Source organism: Chanodichthys erythropterus, chromosome 24, assembly GCF_024489055.1.
Source record: "Chanodichthys erythropterus isolate Z2021 chromosome 24, ASM2448905v1, whole genome shotgun sequence".
Classification (NCBI taxonomy): Eukaryota; Metazoa; Chordata; class Actinopteri; order Cypriniformes; family Xenocyprididae; genus Chanodichthys; species Chanodichthys erythropterus.
The window spans coordinates 5,867,166-5,890,978 of NC_090244.1; the positions used below are offsets into that span (position 1 = coordinate 5,867,166).

Below are 23,813 nucleotides of genomic sequence, written 5' to 3' on the forward strand. Positions count from 1 at the left end.
ACCAAAGGCACCACAGACGCACCGGGGGTGGGGCAGCAAGGCAGAGAGGGACCCGACTCGGACGGCTTGGGGGCGGCCCGGAGTGGGGTCGGACTCTGCGAGGCAGCAGTGTGCATGGGAGACGGCGCACGGGACGCGGTCTGCACCATCACACTGCCACCTGCTGGCGAATGGGGAGGGAGCTGTCAGCGGCGAGGCGGAGCCTGGCACACTGGCAGACACCCCCTGTTGTGACCTGGAGTTTGAGGAAACTGCTCTTTTTGTGGCAAAGTGGGTACCGCTGGACTCCGGAGAGCCAGCGGCGGTAGATGGACAGCCGCCACAAAATCCCCCCCGGCCCTCCTCCGGGGGTGGGAGAGCAGATGGAATACTCTCCCAAAGGGCAGGAACCTTCCGCTCCAGGTCGCCCGTCTCAGGGCCGAGTTTTCCCGACCGCTTGCCACCTGGCTGGCAGAGACGGGCTGGGCACCACGTCCGCGCCCGGCACCCTGCTGTTTGGCTGGTGTAGGCTGCTGCTTTGCCAACTTAGCAGGGGCGGAGGAAGACGCAGGCGGGCGCCCTCGGCGACGAGCGGGCTGAGGCTGAGCCACGGGCGGCTGGGTGGAGGCAGCAGCGGACCGCCATGGCATGACATGTCTGATAGCCTCAGCCTGCTTCTGTGCAGCGGAGGACTGTTGGGCACAGCTCTCCACCGCGTCGCCGAAAAGGCCGACCGGAGACACGGGGGAATCCAGGAACCGATGTTTGTCTGTCTCCCTCATGTCTGCCAAGGTCAGCCAGAGGTGGCGTTGCTGGGCTACCAGAGTAGACATCGCCTGGCCAACAGAACGCGCTGTCACCTTCGTTGCCCGGAGGGCAAGGTCAGTGGCAGCGCGCAGCTCCCAAAGCAGCTGTTGGTCAGGACCTTCCTGGGGCATCTGCGACAGCGCTTTTGCCTGATAGACCTGCAAAAGGGCCATCGCGTGCAGGGCAGAGGCAGCCTGCCCACAGGCACTGTAAGCTGTCTCAGTCAGACCGGCTGAGAATTCACAGGCCTGGGACGGGAGACGCGGCTCACCGCGCCAGCCAGCGGCCGTTGGACACAATTGCGTCGCAACAGACTGCTCGACTGGCGGGATCTTCGCATACCCCCTGGCTAGCCCGCAATCCAGGGAGGTGAAGGCGGACGAGGGACCAGGCCCTGTACGAGCCCCATGCGGAGCTTGCCAAGACCTGGTCACCTCATCGTGTACCTCCGGGAAGAAAGGCATTGGGGCGGGACGCTGGATTTTACCAGCGCGACCCCCCGCCAAGTACCAATCGTCCAACCGAGATGGGCCGGGACAGGGTGGAGGGTTCCACTCAAGCCCGACGCACAAGGCGGCCCGGGAGAGCACAGCCGTGAGCTCGGGATCCGACTCGGGCAACGCTACCGTCCCGGGCGGCAGCGCGTCCGAATCCTCCCCCGAGGACTCAGGCTCACCTTCCGATGCAGCGATCGACATCCGATCCGCCGCCAGCACACCAAAGGTAACGGCTGGACAGTCCGTAGAGGGCCCAGCGGAAACCAACGGTGGCACGATGGGTTGCGGTGCTGATGAGGCGGCAGGGGCCCGAGGAGCGTTTTCCGCTCAGCGGGGAAGCCCTGACCGTAATCCTCTGGTCATCCTTCCTATACAGCGCCGTACCGTCATTCCGGTTCCCGGGGCCGGAAAAAACGGTCGTACGCGGCATAGGAGAGGGGACCACCGCTTCCTGAGACTTCAGGAAGGAGAGTCTCGACCTCAGCATCGCGATAGTCATGTTCCCGCAATGGGAACATGAACCATCCACAAAAGCTGCTTCAGCGTGCAGAATGCCCAAACACGCGATGCAACGATTGTGCCCATCAGCAGGGACCAGGGAACGACCGCACCCATTAACGCACAGACGAAATGACATACTGTCAGGGTTCGTCTGTAAAGCTCTTTTAGAAGGGGAAGTCAACTCACTCGTGCTGAAGCACCCAGGGAGCGACGCGATGTGTCAGGTACACCACTCCCTGACACACCGAGGAACCGGCCCAAATCGCTACACACGCACACACTCTTTGTGTTGCTGTGAAAACAGCAGTTTTCGAGCTTATAGCTCAGCTCCTCGGAGACTCGCGACCTCGCTGAACGTGCCCTTTCACCAGCACTGAAAGCTCGCTGTAAATCCTCTTCTGAGGCAATGTTTTAGAATAAAACAAACGAAGAAAGGAGTCTTCTAAAACAGGACACCAGTGAATGGCTCCGAAGCGAAAGACAGAGTGCGATTGCATCTGCTTCCTATTTATATACACCTGTCGGGGGCGGTGCGCATTATGCAAATATTGCACGCCAATTCCATTGGCTTGTTTTAGTTTACACAAAGATGATAGGGCTCTCTAAGCGATGTCCCAATTCGTCGGTCACTACTGACGTACGTCGAACGTGACCGACTGAAAGGGAACTGTTGTTAGCTTATATTATTTTATTTAAATTAGTTTTACTTTCAATTTTCATTTTAATTTTAGCATAAAATCCTATTTTCTCTTGGCCTGAAACCTTGATCCACATCCACACACGGGACAAATGAAGGAAGTGATCCTCGAGGCCTTCCGTCTTTCAGTATTTGTTCTGTGTTGAGCAGCAGCTCTCATTCAATACTCTTATCGTAAATGCTTGTTGCTCTTGATGAGACATTTTCATGTGACCTCACTGAAGGTTTACTGCGGTAAAATTATTGTAGCTGCAGCGGAATTAATCTTTCACCAAAACCCTTTAAAGTATAAATTCATTAATCATTAAACTTTTCAACCTGTTTATTTTCCAGCATGTGTAGGTCAAAAATTGTTCAAGGTTCATGATCAGTTGCTCTGTTTGGAGTTAAACTGAGTACTAACCTCCTGTTGGGATGCAGTGGGAACGCAGGGATAACACTTGAGCATCAGGAATGTGTGTTATCTTCAGACTGGAGTGTGTTTGGTCAGCAGTAAATGCATGAATGGTTGTGTGTCACGGGAAATCATGTGATTCTCATTCATTCTCCATTCAGACAGAAGAAATGAGGACATCAGGATTGCTGCTGATGCACCACTGACCATCTGACCTTACAAAAATAAAGACATTCTTATTATTGAAATGAAGTTTGCTCGATATCATTCGTAGACACATTTGAACTCTGCAACTGTCCTTTTACCTAACTTCTCCAAAGTCTATTACAGAGTTTATTAAGAATGGTAAGTGTTTATAAATGAGAAATCGCATGACAGACTCGTGATCCGAGGACACAAACACTGGGCTCTTTATATTTAACCCTCAAAAAAAGTTCCAAAAATACCTTTTTTTCCCTCTAGGATAGTATTATAAGATAGTATAATCTCCAAAGAAACATTTTTTAAAGGGTTAGTTCACCCAAAAATGAAAATTCTGTCATTTATTATATATTCATGTGAGTACAGTGGTTCAATATTAATATTATAAAGCGACAAGAATATTTTTGGAGCGCCAAAAAAACAAAAAAACGACTTATGGCAGACCCGGGGGCTGACATATTTTTGATATATTTTATAGTTTAAAATTTTAAACAGCAGATGCTTTCCAGATGAAGTGATCTTTAACAGACGTCTTGCAGATGTACATGTGCTATCTAGGATGTGAGAGAATTGCAGGGTAAATTTACTTCCGGTGACATCTAAACAGCACACGTACATCTCGGAGACGTCTATTTGATGTATATGTTTACGTCTGGAAGACATATTTTTTATGTCATCTGCAATACATCTATAGGACGTTTCCTGTCAGATGTCAAATAGACGTTTAGAAGATGTCTTTAAGATGTTAATGATTTAGAATGTATGTAAAACTGACATCTTGACTTCTATTAGATGTTTATAAACAGCAGATGCTTTCCAGATGAAGTGAAGACGTCTTGCAGACGTACGTGTGCTATCTGGGATTTGATTGGACATAAAAACATTAATATTGATATTTTTTAATCCCTCAGTTTTTTCAAAACAATTTGGCATTTGTTTAGGCTACTTGTAGGCCTATTGGTATTTTTTTTTAAATGCGAATTAATTAATTAGTGCATTTTATCAGGTCTTTAACAGTGTCCTTTCTGTATGAATAGCTTTATTTCTCTCTCTCTCTGTGTGTGTGTGTGTGTGTGTGTGTGTGTGTGTGTGTGTGTGTGTGTGTGTGTGTGTGTGTGTGTGTGTGTGTGTGTGTGTTGGAGGAGGAGCTCTGCAGATCCACAGTCTGTCTGAACACACGGAGCTGATCTTCAGTTCAGTCTGTGATCTGTGCGCGCGCGTGTGTTTGGGATGTTGGATCATCAGTGTGTGTCTCCAGTCATCGAGGTCTTTATTCCGTCTCTCATGAGGGAAGTGGACGAGACTGGAAAGTTGCGCAAAGTAAGTCACACAGAAACTCGTGTATATTTGTGGTTCCTCAGGACTGAAATATAATAGAGCGCGAACGTGAGTTTAACGTTTTGCACGTGATTTCTTAGTTCTGTCATTAATGTTGAAGGCTGAAAATTAATTTATTAGTCATTCCTTGCGCCTTCCCTTACATAAAGTTAACCACAGGTGCAGCAAAACTACAGTTATTGTTTTTATTACTGCAAAACTATAGTGAATTAATGAGATATCATTCAAAAAGTGTATGTCTGTAATATAATTTTGGCCGAAACTATGGTTATTATGGTAAATTAATGCAAAGTTCCTTGTATTTCAGATTATTCATGTCATAATATTCTGTTGTATGAAGGTGCACTGTCAACTTTCAGTGACGTCATGTTGCCTAGCAACCGGACATACAAAATTATTGCTTAAATTACATTTATATTTCATTTATAATATAGGCTATATTTTATTCTAAAAACACGTTTAACAAAAGTTAGAAACATTTATTAATTTAACAGATAATACAACAAACATTTATATTGTGTCAACGTTGTTGACATGTTCTGTTTGTACTATTGCAACGTTTTTTTGTAACAATGTAGAAATGTAATATGCAAGAGGGCTGTAGCAACATTTGGATGACCTTCTGAGTACTCATTTGTTGTGCGCTTATATTTTTTCTCACACTGTTGTAAGAGGGTTTGTTTGCATTGTGACAATGTTCTGTTCTGTTTACCTGGAGGAAGCAACAAATGAGAACAATACGAGTGATTAAGAGTACCAGCACAGTAGATAAATGCTTTTAAATACAATAATATATAAAGTAACAAGTTAGTTAAGTGCTATGGTGTGTCTTCAACGGATTTTAACGCCTAAGGAAAAATGACGAAACATGAAATTCTAAAGAATAGAGATGCACAACTCTCCTGTCATCACTTACAGGAACGAATGGAGCAGGAATATGACAGGACATGTTTGACGTAACACGTTTGGGACAGTCTGAAACATCAGGCTGATGTTGTTTGAGCATGAAAAAGGTCTGCAAAGTCCCTCCAAAAAGAGTTATTCTCTATATCAGTGTCGCTGTTTCTGAACTCCCTGAAACGCCTCGATTGTAGTCTTGAATTTTCTTCTGGGAATGAACTAAGGGGCGGGGCCTGTTTGAGTTGCGTTAGTAGTGTGTTGTCATCGCCATATCCAAATTGATAAAGCAAAACTGTGATGAAATTATTCGTGTTTACACATGTTAAGCTGATATTCCTGATTATGGTGAGAGGTGTGAAATTTCCAAAACATGCTTGAAGCAATTGACTAATCACAACACATTGGTCCAGCCGACAAATCAGAGCACATTGCGCTTTTTTCATAGAGAAAGAAACTTAAAGGAACACTCCACTTTTTTTGAAAATAGGCTCTTATTCCAACTCCTCTAGAGTTAAAAAGTTGAGTTTTACCGCTTTCGAATCCATTCAGCCGATCTCCGGTTCTGGCGGTACCACTTTTAGCATAGCTTAGCATAGTTAATTGAATCTGATTACACCGTTAGCATCTCACTCATGGCTAGGATGAGAGTATAGTTCCTAGCCATATCGGCCTAGAAAATCACAACTTTTCATTTTCCGTCGGTCTTAGTACACGATGTAACTACAGAAGAGTCAAGTTTTAAATAGGAAAAATATCGAAACTCTTTGGTCATTTTTGAGCGCGATGCTAACGGTTTAATCAGATTCAATGCACTATGCTAAGCTATGCTAAAAGTGGTACCGCCAGACCCGGAGATCGGCTGAATGGATTCGAAAACGGTAAAACTCAACTGTTTAACTCTAGGGGAGTTTAAAAAAAAAGTAGAGTTTTCCTTTAAAGGGATAGTTCACCTAAAAACTTACTCACCCTCAAGCCATCCTAGGTGTATATGACTGTCTTCTTTCAGATGAATATAATCGGAGTTATATTAAAATAAAATAAAAAATATCCTGTCTCTTTCAAGCTTTATGGGTCACAAGATTTTGAAACCCAAAAAATGTGCATCCATCCATCATAAAAATAATCCACACGGCTCCAGGGGGTTAAAAAAGGCCTTCTGAAGTGAAGCGATGCGTTTTCGTAAGAAAAATATGCATATTTTAAACATTATAAACTATAATAACTGGCTTCCGCTGATGGCCGTACGCAAGTCTAGTTCCGGCAGAAGAGTGACCTCTGACCCGTCGCATGACGTATTAATGAACGTGGAAGCGCAGAGGATCAGAGGTCACTTTTCCGCTGGGACTCGACTTGCGTAACGGAAGCCAGTTATTATAGTTTCTAAAGTTATAAATATGGATATTTTTCTTACAAAAACGCATAGAAGGCCTTTATTAACCCCCTGGAGCTGTATGGATTACTTTTATGATGGTTGGATGCACTTTTTTGGGCATCAAAATTTCACACCTGCTTCACTATCATTATAAAGCTTGGAAGAGCCAGGATATTTTTTTAAATTTCTCCAATTGTGTTCGTCTGAAAGAAGATAGTCATATACACCCAGGGTGAGTAAATCATGGGATAATTTTCATTTTTTTTGTGATAGTTACACTTTTGATAGAGTGTTACTGACAGACTGGGAAGAGAGGTGCTGCAATAATGTCAAATTTATGAAAAATTAAGTGTTTTTTGACCATTCAGGCATGAAAACCTGTACTAGTAGAGTAAGTAAACTAAATCAATAGGGCATAATGTGGATAATAAGATCTAAATGTTTTTCTGAATGCTGAATTTTACTCTTAAATCTGGATGATTTGAGTATTTTACACCATTGCGCTGCCTGGCGTCTTTTTAAATAGTACAACCAGTGTGTTACGTGAAGTCCAGCTGCAAGCAGAACCGACCCAGCCAAGAGTGAAGGAAAGAGAGTCCAGTGTGCTTTCAGAGCACTTCAACGATGTTTTGTGTGTCTTCTAGTTAAAACTACGCTGTGTTTGTCAAATCAACTCTAATATTTTACTGTTTTGAACTAGAATGTGTGCATTTCTCTCACATCATGTGTTTCTGTAAGATCTGACTAGTTTATTATCAGAAATGGTGGAGCTTTTGTGGTCAGAAGTCTGAAAGGGAGGGTTTAACGGGGGCAGTTGTTAAAAGTAGAACATCTAAATGACAGCTGAATCACAAACCACACGGCAACATGTTGATGTCAGTCAGAGCTGCCAAACACACTCGCACCTGTCAGCTCGAGCAGGCCATGAAAACATCTCAGAGCACAGAGAACTGTAGAGAATGGAGGTCAGAGGTCACAGTCGAGAAGTATTACTGTACTGGAGATGAATAGAGTGATTTGTGTGTGCGAAAGAAGCTCTTCATCCTAGCGGAAATATCCAGCTCTGAACATCAGCAACAATGAGAGCTCTATAAGATCGAGAGAAACTGGGTTTAAATCGTGACCCCGAAAACACACGACACAATCTGGTGCCCAAAACAGACGTGTGTGCTCGGCATGGTCAACCAGGAATGCTCTCCACCCGCCTGCACTAACTCACTTTAGCTCAGCGAGAACAAAGACGTACGTTCTGTAGACGGTGTACTAGAATTTCACGGCTAATTGCGTAGAATTCACTGATTTAAAGGGATCGTTCATTTACTCACCCTCATGTTGTTCCAGACTGGCATAATGTGAGTTTTTCTGCTAAATGCTGCTGTTTTCCATGAAATGAAAGTTAAGGGGGCTTAAAAAAGGTACTATATATGGACTCCAACTCATACAAATAGCTTTGTACAGAAATTAATTTTCATAAATTAAAGGTCATTATTATGTGTTGTTTGATTAGTTTGTATTTGTCTTGGTATTGTATGATGCTTTTAAGTTTGTGATGTGTCCTTGTGTGTTGTAAATTGAAATTATTATTATTACATATGTTAATTTATATTAATTATATGCATGGTTTAACATATATATAATAAAAGAGAATTGCGAAAAAGAGATTGGTTAAGCGAGTTTATTACTTGCATTTAGATTTAACATTTTCCTCCAGGTCAGTTTTATGTTCATAATAAAAAATCAGTTTAAATATAAGATGTATTATCTTGTCCTTTTAACAGTTAAAGGGTTTTCCCATGACTGACAGCGCTGGTCAAAGCATTTGTCAGTTGCATCTTGCTCCGCGTTCACAACAATTCAGTCTTTTCAATGTAAAAGTCTTCGCTACTGACTGACACACTCATAAAGACAGTCTTTGCTGCCATCTAATGGTGTAATAATGTAACTTCTGTTGGTGTTCACGGTCAGGGACAAGTTTTTCCGGTGGAAGGAAGGCTTTTAGTGGAAGTTTACTTCATGAAAGTTGCATTGATACATATGTTTGGCTCTAATATTTGTATTGTGTGGTAACCATTTTATATAAAATGACTTATTCACGATACAGCACTAGCCTTGAGTACCTTATTGCTTACACACACACACACACACACACACACACACACACACACACACACACACACACATATATATATATATATATATATATATATATATATATATATATATGGTTTTGACAGCAAATTCACTTTCATTTTATGTAAAAGAGTGCAAATATTTTAATATATAATATATTTATTTAAAATATTTATGTATATATATATTAATACATTTGTTTATACATTTACATTATAATACAAGTATTTAAATATTTAATAATAAATGTATATTTATATAAATTGAAATGTACATATATATTTATATGTTTAACAGCCTATTCACTTTAATCGTCAAAGCATTACTGTTTTAATATATATTTAAATATGTTTATGTATTGTATCTATAAATGTATTTGCTTTACTAAATGCATTAATATTTATAAAACATTTATTTATTTATGCATATTTATAAACATTTATGTGTACATTCTGTCTAGCATCTGCTTTTGTGTTTGTTTGAAGAAAGATGCAGGTTTAAAACGACATGAGGTGAACAAATGATGACAGAATTTTCGTTTTTGGGTCAACTGTACCTTTAAATGTTTAAATAACTCTTAATTTCCTGAGTTTTTTTAGTCTTAGCAAATCATAACACTGCATAGATAGATAGTTCGCATCACTGTGTTGAACATGCTTGAGCACCGACTTGTCAAAACATGCTGGAGAAACAATCATATTTTATTTCCCTCTCTCTCTGCCTCTTATTTAGCGAGAGAAATATTTGAGGTATTGAGAAGCGAAAGACTAAGCTCACAGTGGGAAATGTTTGTGGAACTGAATGTTCTGTGTTCCTTTGTTATGGGTGGAAAACGGGAAACTGCTAATTCTCAGATCTGCTAACACACACCAATGTTATACTGGCAGTGGAGTACTAGTGTAGTATACACTTAATTTCAAAACCATTCCCATAATGCAACAATAAACATATCAGTTGTCATCACATGACCTCATGTCAAAAGTGAAAGAAAAATAATTTTAATTTTTAACATCTCTCTTGGCAGTTTGACCAAATTACAAGTCAAAAAGGAGATCAGTCAAGTGCAGTGTAATGTGAAATACAGTATACACCACAATTTAAAGCTCTCTCACATTGAGCTCAGTGGCTGATATAACCAGTAAAAACGCTGTTGTTCTGTCAGGATCTCTGGAGATGACATTTCTTTGTGTTGTGGACAATAAAGCCCCATTCAGTGCTCCAGGGTGTGAAGAGCTGCCACACCTGTGCTGATTTAACCTGTGTAAACTTACATGACCTTTATTAAGACTAAACATTTGTCATTTTTGATGAGGTAATTCACTGAGAATAGTCTTTAGTATTTCCTGAATGATTTTTGATGGAAAGCAAACTTGAATTTGATTAATAATTACTAATAATAACTGCTGTTGTAACCTACCGTGACCACATCAGAGCTCTAGAGGGCGCACTGATGCAAAACTAGGTCTGGAGAATGAGCAATGGCGCCACCTGCTGGTGAAAATCATCACCACACAATGTGTTCTCATGGTATTTATTGAAGTCTGATTTAATGGACTTTCTTGTATTTCAGCTCTTTAGGGTGGAGATTCTCTTCAATGGAAGGAAACACTTTGTTTTACGGCGGTACAGTGAATTTCAGACGCTTCACAGGAAGCTGAAGAAGATCCTGCGCGCTCCTGATTTCCCTAGTAAGAGAAACCAGCACCTGCGAACCAAACCACTGGAGCAAAGACAACAGGAACTGGAGGACTACATGCAGGTGGAGCTCCGCCCCTATATGCTATTATAATATTTAATAATATATTCTTTTAATAACCTTTTATTTTGATCATTTCCCTTTTCATTTTAACACACAGCCACAGTCTATGTACAGCATACTACATAGAGTATGCTAAAATATAGTACGAGTAATATGCTATTCCTCACCCCTCATTGCTTTGTTTTTGGTGTATTATATTAGAATATAATGATGATATGGAATAAATACTGTTATTGCATGCTTTCTGACACTACTGTTCAATATTTTCTTTTTGTGAAAGAAATGAATAAATCCAGCAAGGATGCAATAAACTGATCAAAAGTGACAGTAAAGACATTTCTAATAATTTTCTATTAAACAAATGCTGTTCTTTTTAATTTTTTAATCATCAAAGAATCCTCAAAAATGCATCATGGTTTCCACAAAAATATTTTTTAAAAATTATACTTCTCTCAATATTGATAACAATAAATGGTTCTTGAGCACCAAATCAGCATATTTTTTATTTTAAATTGTAATAATATTTCACAATAATATTGTTTTTACTGTATTTTTGATCAAATAAATGTAATATTACAGAAGAGGATTAGGGCCAAGCAGTAATAAAAAAATAAAACCATCTCGAGATTAAAGTTGTTATATTTCAAGAAAAAACTCGTTAAATTTCGACAAAAAAGTCTAAATAAAATGTTGAGAATAAAGTCATTAAACTACGAGAAAAAAGTCGTTCGATTATGAGAAAAAAGTCGTTAAATATGAGAACAAATTCGTAATTTAACAACTTTTTTCTCATAATTTAATGTTTATTCTCAACATTTTATCTCGACTTTTTTCTCGAAATTTAACAACATTTTTCTCATAATTGAACGAATTTGTTCTCATAATTTAATTACTTTTTTCTTGTAATTTAATGAGTTTATTTTCAACATTTTATCTCGACTTTTTTCTCGAAATTTAACATTTTTCTCATAATTTAACGAATTTGTTCTCGTAATTAAACAACTTTTTTCTTGTAATTTAACGACTTTATTCTCAATATTTTATCTCTAATTTTTTTCTCGAAATTTAACGACATTTTTCTCATAATTTAACGAATTTGTTCTAGTAATTTAACAACTTTTTTCTTGTAATTTAACGACTTTATTCTCATAATTTTATCTCAAATTTTTTCTTGAAATTTAACGACATTTTTCTCATAATTTAACGAATTTGTTCTCGTAATTTAACAACTTTTTTCTTGTAATTTAACGACTTTATTCTCAATATTTTATCTCGAATTTTTTTCTCGAAATTTAACGACATTTTTCTCATAATTTAACGAATTTGTTCTAGTAATTTAACAACTTTTTTCTTGTAATTTAACGACTTTATTCTCATAATTTTATCTCAAATTTTTTCTTGAAATTTAACGACATTTTTCTCATAATTTAACGAATTTATTCTCGTAATGTAACAACTTTTTTCTCATAATTTAATGAGTTTATTCTCAACATTTTATCTTGACTTTTTTCTCGAAATTTAACGACATTTTTCTCATAATTTAACGAATTTGTTCTCGTAATTTAACGACTTTTTTCTTGTAATTTAATGACTTTATTCTCAACATTTTATCTCGACTTTTTCCTCGAAATTTATCAAGTTTTTTCTCGTAATTTAACGAGTTTATTCTCAACATTTTATCTCGACTTTTTTCTCGAAATTTAACGACATTTTTCTCATAATTTAACGAATTTGTTCTCGTAATTTAACAACTTTTTTTCTTTTAATTTAAGGACTTTATTCTCAACATTTTATCTCAACTTTTTTCGCGAAATTTTACAAGTTATTTCTCGTAATTTAACGAGTTTATTCTCAACATTTTATCTCGACTTTTTTCTCGAAATTTAACGATATTTTTCTCATAATTTAACGAATTTGTTCTCGTAATTTAACAAATTTTTTCTTTTAATTTAAGGACTTTATTCTCAACATTTTATCTCGACTTTTTTCGCGAAATTTTACAAGTTTTTTCTCGTAATTTAACGAGTTTATTCTCAACATTTTATCTCGACTTTTTTCGCGAAATTTTACAAGTTATTTCTCGTAATTTAACGAGTTTATTCTCAACATTTTATCTCGACTTTTTCCGCAAAATTTTACAAGTTATTTCTCGTAATTTAACGAGTTTATTCTCAACATTTTATCTCGACTTTTTTCTCGAAATTTAACGATATTTTTCTCATAATTTAACGAATTTGTTCTCGTAATTTAACAAATTTTTTCTTTTAATTTAAGGACTTTATTCTCAACATTTTATCTCGACTTTTTTCGCGAAATTTTACAAGTTTTTTCTCGTAATTTAACGAGTTTATTCTCAACATTTTATCTCGACTTTTTTCGCGAAATTTTACAAGTTTTTTCTCGTAATTTAACGAGTTTATTCTCAATATTTTATCTCGACTTTTTTCGCGAAATTTAACAAAAATTTTCTCGAAATTTAACAACTTTAATCTCAAGATGGTTTTATTTTTTTATTATTGCTTGGCCCTAATCCTCTTCCGTATAATATAATGTCATCCTGAGGTTGTAATGTTTTTGCAGGTGATTCTGTATCAGAATGATGTTGTTCCTCAAGAGCTCCTGGACTTCCTGCAGGTCAAACATTTTCATTCGGCGAGCAAGAACTGCAGCTCTGAGTATGTGTTTACACCAGATCACAGTGTAATCTAAATATATATGCATTAAAGTGCCCAATTATGCTTCAAAGTTTCAGAGATCAAAGTGCAAGATAAATGGAGTTATTGTCTCCTAAAAGAAAGAGCAATTCTGAAACAAGTCGTCAGTAATTCCAATCTTACTTCCCCAACCTACATATGTTTGTAACACATTTGCATAATGCCAGCAGCATATGGTCTTCATTGGCTGCCCGTGAACAACGTCTACTTTGCCCCGCCCTCAAACACTGTAGTTGTAGCTGAGGCCCATATCCAAGTGTTTGTGCGGAGTGTGGAAACTAAATTAGTACTGCAAACATGTTTAACATCATCTTCAAAGGCCGGTTTCATTGTAAGCAAGACATCGAGCTCACTTCTCCCTGACAACGTCGACAAACGTGTTCCTTTCTAAGGCTTATGTTACATTATATGTTACATATTCTGTTCGCGTTCTGATCTCAGAAACATTCAAGTTTTTCAGTGTATTATATACATGCTTGAGCACTTAATTTATAATTTAAATGCTAATTATTAAGGTTTAGTATTTCTCTCCCGACTAATGGCTTAAATGAATGAACAGTCGACTAAAAAAGTCTTTAGTTGGGGGTTTGCATGCACTTCAAAAGGATGAGGGCTCGCGCTCGGATTGATATGGTAAAACCGACACCATTGTTACTGTTTGTATCACTGTGTATCAAGTGCTGATGAAGATCTGTTGCAAGTTGCATAAACCACTTAGACTAGTCTTAAAAGTTAAGACACTAATGTTTTTCTTGAAAAGTAGTTGTTGGTCAAACTAGTTCTTAAACTTAATCACTATATTAAGACTGTGTCTTGTGCAACTGGCCCCTGAAGTTCAAATATGCTAATGGAAGTTTCGTTTCTGACATGCACCAAAAACGGTAGACCAATCACAACAGACTGGGCCATAGTTTGTTGTCAAAGCATAATAGGGGCACTTTAACAACAGACTGGACTGTCTGACCAATCAGAGCAGAGTAGGCTTTTAGAAAGGATGGGTTTAGAGAGACTACAGCATCAGCTCTTTTCTCATGGCGTCTGAAACAGTGCGATAAACGATTCAATGTATATTATGAGAAAAAGTTTTTGAATGCATGTAAACCTATCATAAGAGCCTTTAAAATAGCATATTAAGGAAATCCATTTAATCAATTAACAATAATTCGTAATAATGTTAACTTGTTATTCATGCCCTAATTGTCATTTTTCAGTGAAAACCAGTCAGACGACTGTCAAGAGCAAGGATACAGGTGTGTTCATTTAACCTGCTCATAAATCCCGCCCACATTTGGATTCAGATTTATATACTCTAAACGGCATTAATGTTCTCTGAACAATGTCTTTTTTATAGATTTCAGTCATTCCATCAGCGAGTAGTTGGTTTCTCGACTGACCCTTACCAACATGAATCCAGATCAGGTAAACCTGGCAGATTGTTGTGATGTCATTATTACAGAAATGTCTTTTTTACACCCAAAAAACAGTCTGTTGTGGTCATTTCCCCCTCAGATCTCCCTGATATCGTGACGGCCGGCGTCCTGCAGGGTTTCTACCCGAGAGACGTCAAAGTGAGCTTCAAAAAGAGCAGTGGTAAACCCAGAGGCCTCGCCTGTGCACCAGAGCTGCCTGTGCATCCCAGAATCCCCACTATTACCATAAACAGAAGTGACATCAGCTCAGAGTCAGAGAGAATATAAGTGCAATCACTGCAGTGTTGCCTAGCAACTCCATCTGCTTTAAACGCGCCTTTGCATGTTAATGTCGACTGAATCTTTCATCTTTAAGACTGTATGTAAATTGTACAAAACTGTCATTTTCCAACCTTATAGGAGGATGGTGTGTAATTACAGTTGTACTTTACCATGTTGTACTGATTTTAGAGATTTTTACCATAGTAAAATCAGATTTTTGTGCTTAATTGTCATAGAAAAATCTTAAATAAGATATTTAGACATTTTTACATTCATTTTGTATATTTATGAAATATTGTCTTTTAAATTTCAATAAAATATACATTTCAAACCTGAGTTTAGGTCACTGATTTTAACTGTTCCAAGCCATTTGTCTGTATTTTGAAGTCTTTTTATTAAGAGTTTTTCTATTAAATAAAAAATGTCCAGTTTATTCATGGTCAAAAAACAAGTAATTATCAAGCAAGAAAACACCAATAAGAAAATCTGGATCCTTTATTGAAGATTTGATTAAAAAAGCAGGTTGTGTCAGAAGTCTGACCGATTGGAATGCCTGTTAGAACTGGACCCAGGAAGTGCCGCTCTGCGGATCAGGACTGGTGTGTGACGGTCCCGCGAGGGGGCGGAGCACCAAAAAGCACATACACACACTCTCTTTCCACTAGATCTCTAGTGGCACCAAATTCAATCCCCTTAAACCCAGAGTCCTGTTGTTCCCTCAAACTTAAATTACTCTTTAGCGACTGCAAAAGGCTTTTCCACTTCAATCTTGCCGCTGTCGTGGATAATGACGTCCTTGAGAGGTTTATCCCGCCCATCCGTCTTTGTTCCCTCGATCTTTTTCACCACATCCTTCAAGACAGAGGGAAATTCTCAAAAATCATTGCAGTAAAGCACTTCTATATGTAAAGATTGGTTAAATAAATATGGAAGAGGCCAAAGTGGAGATACTCACCATGCCCTCCAGGATTTTGCCAAACACAACGTGTTTGCCGTCCAACCAGGGCGTTTGGACTGTGGTGATGAAGAACTGGGAGCCGTTGGTGTCTTTGCCGGCGTTGGCCATGCTGAGCCAACCAGGGCCGTAATGCTTCAGCTTGAAGTTCTCATCAGGGAAACGGTCTCCATAAATGCTCTTGCCTACAAGGAGACACACAGAGGCGTTAGAAATCTAATAAATGGAGGTTTACTGCCCATGTGTGGCATCTGAAAGACCTCAAAGCATCCTTAAAGTGTGGCTTTGAGTTATAACAAAGATAACTTTATTTCAATCAAGATTTGTAGTATTTCGATACCTCCGGTTCCATCTCCCCTAGTGAAATCTCCTCCCTGGATCATGAAGTCTTTAATCACCCGATGAAACTTGCTGCCCTTGTAACCAAATCCTTTCTGAAAATCAGAATCGCATCATTTAGATTCATTTCACTGTGATTCATGAATACTGACCCCCAGTGGACAGACACACTCACCTCTCCTGTGGCCAGCTGGAGGAAATTTTCCGTTGTTTTGGGAACAGTCTTTCCAAAGAGTCCAATGACTATCCGTCCTGCATCCTCATCTCCGATCCTGATGTCAAAGTACACCTGGGATAACACCCAAATCCAGAGTCACACCAGAACATCAAACATCAGATGCATTATAGGAATTCCACTCCAACAAGAGGTTATAAACCCCTAATCTATCATTAGATCATAGATCAAGTGACAAATACAGATGCAACATTTTATTACTGTAAGTTATAAAACATTTGTGTAGCATTACCTGCCTTATTACAGTATATTATATTTTGCACAAAACCAATTAACTTATACAAATGAAAAAACAGGGATGCTTTGCAAACAAAAAGAAACTGGCTCCGCTAATCGGGCACGCTAAATTTAAGTGTAAACGCAACATTAATAATTCGAACTGAAATCCGAATTCTATCAGTTGTATCCAATAGGCCTGCAGTGAATGTAGCGCAGCGCCTCTGTACCTTAGCCGTGACTTTAGGTCCTTTTTTCTTCTCATCCGCGTCTGATCCGCTCGGGAAAAGCAGGAAAATCACCGAGCCAACGATCAATGTGACTGCCACCAAAAACTTCATCCTCCTCTCGCAGATCCGCACCATGAACGACCCAAAAAAGTGAGTGTGTGGCGATGACTGTGTTTTAGGGTTTCTGGGGCATCCGGGGAGGAGATTTGAGCTGCGCCCAGACGTCAGTATCAAACCCGGGCGGAATTTGAGCGCTAGAACTGATCCAGGAACAGCTAAGTAAATATAGCCTACTCACTATAGGAACATTCGACGCTGTGCACACCGCAAACTGATCTGAGAACGGCTGCTGGGAAGCGCACTCTGCTTTATGTGACGTGTCACAGCTCATCGAAATCTGATTGGACGGGCTTATGTCTGTCTAGGGTTGGAGGGCCAATCAGAGTTTGAAACGCGTAAAGAATGGACGGAGCCACAGCCGCTCATGGAGACGCATCAGCATTAAAGGCACAGGACCTATTTATCAAACTAAAATGCTTGCTACATATATAAGTGCCTCAGTACAAAACATATACATACATTACAGAACTTTAATAAAGACAAAAAAATAAGGATAGCAAGAAGAGTTGCTCACAACTTAAGTTTGAATTACAATTAATTGCAGAAAAGCATTTTGTTGCATGTTTTTGGTGTAGCTATGAATGTAATATAGCACAAACTGAACAATCCATTTGTGAAACGCTCCCACTTACATCTACGAATGCTATAAACTACAAAAGTAGGAGTATATTTTCAGTATTATTTATGAGGTGTAATGTATTTGTAGGTCTATTAACAGGGTTGCCAGGTTTTCACAAAACCCACCAATTGCTATTCAAAACTAGCCCAACTGCGTTTCATAAGGGGTCCCCTGGTAAAAAATTGGGGTAAAATCTACATTTTTGGCAGGGTTCCCCTGGTAAAAGTCGTATTCCAGGGGCTAAATATCATGTTATTTGGGGTCGCTTCAAATGGTGCGTTCACACCAGATGCGAATGAAGCGTTAAGTGCAAGTGATTTACATGTTAAAGCTGCAGTCCGCGATTTTTCCTCTTTGTCGCCATCTCTGTTTGAAACCTAGCTAAAACACAAGCTAGCTAAAACTGGCAAATTGAGCTTATTCACCATATTTTACAACTACTTTCTCATTGATGTGTTTATTCAGAGGAAGTGTGCAGAAAGAAGTGGAAGAGTCTGAGGGACACATATTTAAAGGAGAGCCCCTCCCATGATGCGAATTCGCGTCTGTTGTGAAGTGAATTTCACGCGCGAATGAAGCGAGTAAACTCAAAATGTTCAAAGCGTCCAACTACGCGCAAATAGCGCGATTTATTCACGCAAGTCACATCTGGTGTGAACACCCCATTAAAGTAGCCCAATTTCGCTTGAAAAATTACAGACTTGGCAACACTGCCCATCAAGAACAATTTTCCCACTAAGGTGGAAAATCTAATTTATAGGCTACTATTCAAAGACACATACTCAGTTCTTATGACACCTAAATGTGTTTATTTTTATTTATTTGGATAAATACATTCACAAAAAGCACTGACATGACTCATTAAATTAAACTTCAAGAAGGTTTAGCGTGCCCAGTCTAGACCCAAAATACTGCATGAAGATGTCCGGATGTCCCTTATAAAACTGTGCCAGGAGTCGCTTCTTCTCTTTCAGGGAATATTTGGTGTTTTCATCAATGTTTTTCAGGAGAGAGTACAGCTCGCTTTTAGTCACGTCCTTTATGGTCTCTGTGTATACGTCTCTTGGCAGTCGCTGACAAAGTGGGGTACCTATATTCAGAAGATAAATGCTATAAAAATACTAAAATACTTGTCAAATTAACATTATCATGGCTAAGATAAATGGTCACACAATTACGGAAGAGGATTAGGGCCAAGCAGTAAAAAAATAAATAAAATAAAACTCGAGATTAAAGTTGTTGAATTTCGAGAAAAAAGTCGAGATAAAATGTTGAGAATAAAGTCATTAAATTACGAGAAAAAAAGTAAATTATGAGAACAAATTCTCGGAATTTAATTAATGACTTTCTCAACATTTTATTTAGACTTTTTTTCCTCGAAATTTAACGACTTTTTTCTCGTAATTTAATGTTTATTCTCAACATTTTATTTCGACTTTCTCGAAATTTAACAACTTTAATCTCGAGATGTTTTTTTATTTTTTTTATTATTGCTTGGCCCTAATCCTCTTCCGTACACAAATATCCAGGGTTATTATTGAGAAGTAAAATTATTTGTTCATTTAAATAAAGCTTAAATGAAATAAAGCACTAAAATAACTAAATTTAACTAACACTGAAATAAACCCAAATAGTAATTAAATGAACTAAAAGTGATCTAAAACTGACATGACAAAAGCATTATTACTAAAACTGAAAATATAAATGCTATATTTAAAATTTTACTAATAACTAAAACACTGTAAACATCATACTGGTAGTCGTAGAATCTCTGTGTTTCACAATGTCATCCAGTTTCTCACTGACCAGTTTGTGAAGAGAACCTGGAATCTAATAAAAGGTCAAACTGTTATGCACAACAACTGCTTCTTTCTGCATTATATCATTAATGCATTAAAGGCACATAAACCTTGAAGATCTCCTGGTGGTTGTCGAGCATGAAGAGCATCAGCAGGTCCATCTTTTCTTTCGTCAGACCCTTGCTCTGGATGATGGCTCTGGAGAATGTCTTCTTCACAACCACGCGGTTTTCAATCTGAAATATCATATTCAAAATAAATGTAAACTATGGCAAGCCGTTAAAGCGTAAAATGTTCCCATTTTTACAATTTTTACTAGTAAGAGCACTTCAATTCAGTTCTTACTAGGAACAAATACAATTAGAGAGCTCTCTAATCCAATTGCTACAAGCAAGCAAGTAAAAATTCAGTTGAAGGACTAATTAAATGAATGGAAGTCAATGGAGACATAACTAGTAAAAATTTAATAGTAGAGCTCTGTAATTGTGATGGTTACTAGTAATAAATTGAATTAGAGAGCTCTTTAATTCCTACTTATAAAAAATTAAATTACAATGAGGAACGCTGTTAAAGGGATAGTTCACCCAAAAATGAAAATTTGATGTTTATCTGCTTACCCCAGTGCATCCAAGATGTAGGTGACTTCTTCAGTCGAACGCAAATGATGATTTTTAACTGCAACCGCTGCCGTCTGTCAGTCAAATAATAGCAGTAGATGGGAACTTCAACTATAACAGTAAATAAAACTTGCTTAGACAAATCAAAATTAAACCCTGCGGCTCGTGACGACACATTAATGTCCTAAGACACGAAACGATCGGTTTGTGCGAGAAACCGAACATTATTTATATATTTTTACCTCTAATACACCACTATGTCCAACTTCGTTCAGCTTCCTGTTAGTGAGGTCAAGAAACGCGTTCTGAAGACGGAAGTGATGTCTCGCCCATATACTTCAATGAGCGTGAGACATCACTTCCATTGTCAGAGCGCGATCAGACCTCACTAGCCGGAAGCTGAACGAAGTTGGACATAGTGGTGTATTAGAGGTAAAAATGATATAAATACTGTTCGGTTTCTTGCACAAACCGATCGCTTCATGTCTTAGGACATCAATGTGTCGTCACGAGCCGCAGGGTTTAATTTGGATTTGTCTATGGAAGTTTTTTCGACTCTTATTGTTCAAGTTCCCAATCACTGCTATTATTTGACTGACAGACGGCAGCGGTTGCAGTTAAAAATCATCATTTGCGTTCGACTGAAGAAAAAAAAGTCATCTACATCTTGGATGCACTGGGGGTAAGCAGATAAACATCAAATTTTCATTTTTGGGTGAACTATCCCTTTAAGCTAAAATGGCTTGCCATAGTAAACATGACAGCTGTGAGGTGAATAGCTTGTGACATGCATTATGACTCCTTACTTCTTTGTGCAGCTGGACATTCGCAGCGTCTGCAGCTGCTGCCATAAACTCCAGCAGTCTGCGCAGTTCCTCGCGTGCAGACGCAGACAGCAGCTTCAGCATCAGCTGCAGAACTTCCAAAGCTTGTTCAAGCTTCCCGTTCACTAGATATAAAGGAAAACAGATCATTAGACACAAAGGAAAACATTGTTTTTTGGAAAGAATGAATCATCTGAGGAGCGTTAGCTTTACCCAAGAGTTCCATGATCTCGGTGTAGACGTCTGCCATGCTGTCACAGAGGAGAGGCTTGCGGTCCATGTGTCCATAGTGTTTGTCCAGTACATGAAACAGCAGTAATTTACATTCATCATGGCCTGAGGGTCTGACCTGGCCATCCTCTTCCTCACAGGACAATGTGGGCAGCTCTCTACTCACCTCCACCACCAGCTGATCTGGAAGGAAATCCAGCAGGTCTATGGCTGCCGACAACCAAACATCAGCTCTGGGCAGAGGAAGACAAATTATTAGGCCCACCTGAGTTTCATTAGGTTTCTTGACCGTTTAAATGTGAAGACTTCTCACTGTGATTCTTTGAAGGCTTTCAGAACCTCTCGATCAAGGTAATTGCTGGTGTAGAGCAGGTCAGGCTCATTATTACTGCCACGGGATGGGGGAGACACAATCTTTGCGCAGTTCAGCACCCCCTCCAGCAGGGGGAGATCTATCAGCTGCGACAGCTTCCGTACCGTCTGCTCATGCCACACTTCTCTGACCACTGAAGGACAGTTCATATCAATTAACTGTTAAAGGGGTGCTTCAATAAAACATGGCTGCCTATACAGTAGAACACTGCTACCTGATTAGAGAAAGAGAAAAAAGGGCTGTGGTCTTTTCTTTTTGACAAATAGGTAGGAAAGCTTCAACACCCATAATGCACTGGCAGTGGCCATGTTGCATTCCAAGGCCACTCCCACCAATCTGCTATGGATACGCTTACCAGAGTCAAACACCACCTTGCTTTAGTAGGAAATACTTCATAGCAAACTTTTAGTCAAAATGGTGTCCACTGGTATCGTTCCCAGATGCAAGAATTCAAAGAGTAAATGTTAAGTGCAAATTACTTTGTTTCCAGTGAGGATCCGGTGCTTTGTAGGCAGTAGCTAAAGGCTGCAAAGAATCAAATACAGAGAGAACACGGCAACGGAAAATGTGAATTTTTTTGTAGTAAACACTTCAAACTGGATGACCACGACCACAGTGTTTTAGGCCAAACGGAGGGGAAAACAATGAAATTGCATTTTTTTTTAAGCAAAGCCCTGGAGCTGTCAAAAGTCCACGGCTACATCTGAAATTGCATACTTCCCAACTATATACAGTATGTGACACACACACAAAAAAAGTGTCAGAATAATTGGATAGTTGGATTAAAAAAAAAAAATTTTGCAATACTATACCATGTTGCCACCTTAAATAAAGAATGAGATTTACATGTCACAATTAAACTTGAGGAAAACAATTTTTTTTTTTGTCTTAATTTTTAATCCAATTTTGTTTAAAATATTTTAAAAAGCTTGTCTGCCTCAGTCAAAAAATAAAATTATTGTCATTTTCTTAATATATATCATAATTATATTTAATTCTGATGGCAGTATGCATATTGCAACGTTAAATATTTTAATTTTTTTAAATCAATTTTGTTTAAAAAATAAATAAAAAAATTGCACTATGCATACACTGCCAGCCACCTCAGAGTTAAACAATGAGACAAATTAAAATAAGTCATTTTTATTTTTGACTGAGGATGACAAGTTTAAAAAAAAAAAAAGTTAATGTTGCAATATGCATCAGATTTACATAAAGATAATTACAAGAGTTTAAAATAAGTCAAAATTATATTTCAATTTTAAACATTGAGACAGACAAGCTTTAAAGTCTCCCTGTGGTTAAAATCAAGCTTCTAATGTTGTTTATATGGCATTTTTAATATGCTTTAAAACAAACCATGCGCAAATTCAACACCATTAGGGAGTATTTTCTCTTTAAAACTGCAGTGAACCAAAGACGGTCTCAAAAACACGGTTTGAAATCGTTGCCGTTTCTGACGTCACAAACTGCCCTGTAACCAATCACGTCAACGTGTGATAGCCAACAAGTGGATCTCTGAACTGGTGTGAGTGGAGGCGGGGCTAATTTGCATATTCATAGAAGCGTGTATATTAAATGAGGCAAGGGTGTAGAGTTACATTCAGGCTATTTTAAGGCATTAAGGAAACATTTTAATGTGTCATTTCAGTGAACAAAGATGAGTTTTAGAGATACAATTATTGACTACAGGGGGTCTTTAACTATTTAAAACAAATTTGGACTAAAGAAAATTAAGAGATAGCCATTTAGCTGGTTATTTAGTTAGATGCATGCATGAAAAATAGTCAGTAGATTACAGTATATTACAAACACAGCCTTTGTACCGCAAACATAAGCAAAATCTGAACAAAGATCTTACCAGATGGTGGAAGATATTCATTGGGAGGCGAACCGACAAGTCCTGTCAAGTCCAGCTTCTCCATGAGGCGATCCAATGCCTGGCCTGGCTTCACAGGTGTGCTATGAGAGAACAGGATGTCCTGCCTAAAAAGGCCAATAATTGCAATCTTTATAATGCAAATATAGAATAAAATCATTCAGTGCTGCACCATAAACACCTACAACACACTAGCTTAAACACCTGCATGGTGTGATGTTCATTAAGCTCTCTTCACTAGGAGGGAAAAGCGTCATTTCAAGCATGTCCAGGGACGGATCCTCCACGTTCAGGAATCTGTAGAGGCTGCTGCTGCTGTCCTGGAAGACTCCTGGTTTGCTGATCTTCCCCAGAACTTTGGTTCCCACCGCCTCAAACACTTTACAGTCCAGCAGC

General features: G+C 38.7%; 3 protein-coding genes across 3 annotated transcripts in view; 1 reads left to right on the top strand and 2 right to left on the bottom strand.

Moving 5' to 3' along the window:
* Positions 1-4,260: 4,260 nt before the first annotated feature.
* Positions 4,261-15,311, top strand: snx22 (sorting nexin 22). The gene is made up of 6 exons (XM_067379158.1): positions 4,261-4,396; positions 10,387-10,575; positions 13,156-13,250; positions 14,501-14,539; positions 14,641-14,708; positions 14,799-15,311. Exons 1-6 carry the CDS (start codon positions 4,307-4,309, stop codon positions 14,984-14,986), a joined length of 669 nt encoding a protein of 222 aa, XP_067235259.1. The 5' UTR covers positions 4,261-4,306; the 3' UTR covers positions 14,987-15,311.
* Positions 15,312-15,376: 65 nt separating this feature from the next.
* Positions 15,377-17,164, bottom strand: ppib (peptidylprolyl isomerase B (cyclophilin B)). The gene is made up of 5 exons (XM_067379159.1): positions 16,956-17,164; positions 16,450-16,563; positions 16,276-16,369; positions 15,936-16,120; positions 15,377-15,832 (listed from the first exon to the last, which is right to left on the bottom strand). The coding sequence occupies exons 1-5, from the start codon at positions 17,088-17,090 to the stop codon at positions 15,710-15,712; spliced, it is 651 nt and encodes a 216-aa protein (XP_067235260.1). The 5' UTR covers positions 17,091-17,164; the 3' UTR covers positions 15,377-15,709.
* A 1,396-nt stretch (positions 17,165-18,560) lies between these two features.
* Positions 18,561-23,813, bottom strand: part of depdc7b (DEP domain containing 7, paralog b) — a 5,680-nt gene continuing 427 nt past the window's right edge. The window contains exons 2-9 of the mRNA XM_067379157.1: positions 23,622-23,813; positions 23,400-23,524; positions 21,479-21,671; positions 21,148-21,398; positions 20,917-21,059; positions 19,604-19,729; positions 19,449-19,524; positions 18,561-18,784 (exon numbers count right to left, since the gene is read on the bottom strand). The exon at positions 23,622-23,813 is cut by the window's right edge and continues 250 nt beyond it. Coding sequence (XP_067235258.1) covers positions 18,561-18,784; positions 19,449-19,524; positions 19,604-19,729; positions 20,917-21,059; positions 21,148-21,398; positions 21,479-21,671; positions 23,400-23,524; positions 23,622-23,813 — 1,330 coding nt within the window. The remainder of the gene's footprint in view (positions 18,785-19,448; positions 19,525-19,603; positions 19,730-20,916; positions 21,060-21,147; positions 21,399-21,478; positions 21,672-23,399; positions 23,525-23,621) is intronic.

What these genes read in the sequence shown, in the direction of transcription:
- snx22 (XM_067379158.1), top strand. Translation starts at nt 4,307, where the DNA reads ATGTTGGATCATCAGTGTGTGTCTCCAGTCATCGAGGTCTTTATTCCG. An exon ending in AGCAAGAACTGCAGCTCTGA is followed by an intron (nt 13,251 to 14,500) that starts GTATGTGTTTAC and finishes GTCATTTTTCAG; the next exon opens with TGAAAACCAGTCAGACGACT. An exon ending in CCAACATGAATCCAGATCAG is followed by an intron (nt 14,709 to 14,798) that starts GTAAACCTGGCA and finishes TTTCCCCCTCAG; the next exon opens with ATCTCCCTGATATCGTGACG.
- ppib (XM_067379159.1), bottom strand. Translation starts at nt 17,090, where the DNA reads ATGGTGCGGATCTGCGAGAGGAGGATGAAGTTTTTGGTGGCAGTCACA. An exon ending in GACCTAAAGTCACGGCTAAG is followed by an intron (nt 16,564 to 16,955) that starts GTACAGAGGCGC and finishes GTGTTATCCCAG; the next exon opens with GTGTACTTTGACATCAGGAT. An exon ending in TAGGGGAGATGGAACCGGAG is followed by an intron (nt 16,121 to 16,275) that starts GTATCGAAATAC and finishes GTCTCCTTGTAG; the next exon opens with GCAAGAGCATTTATGGAGAC.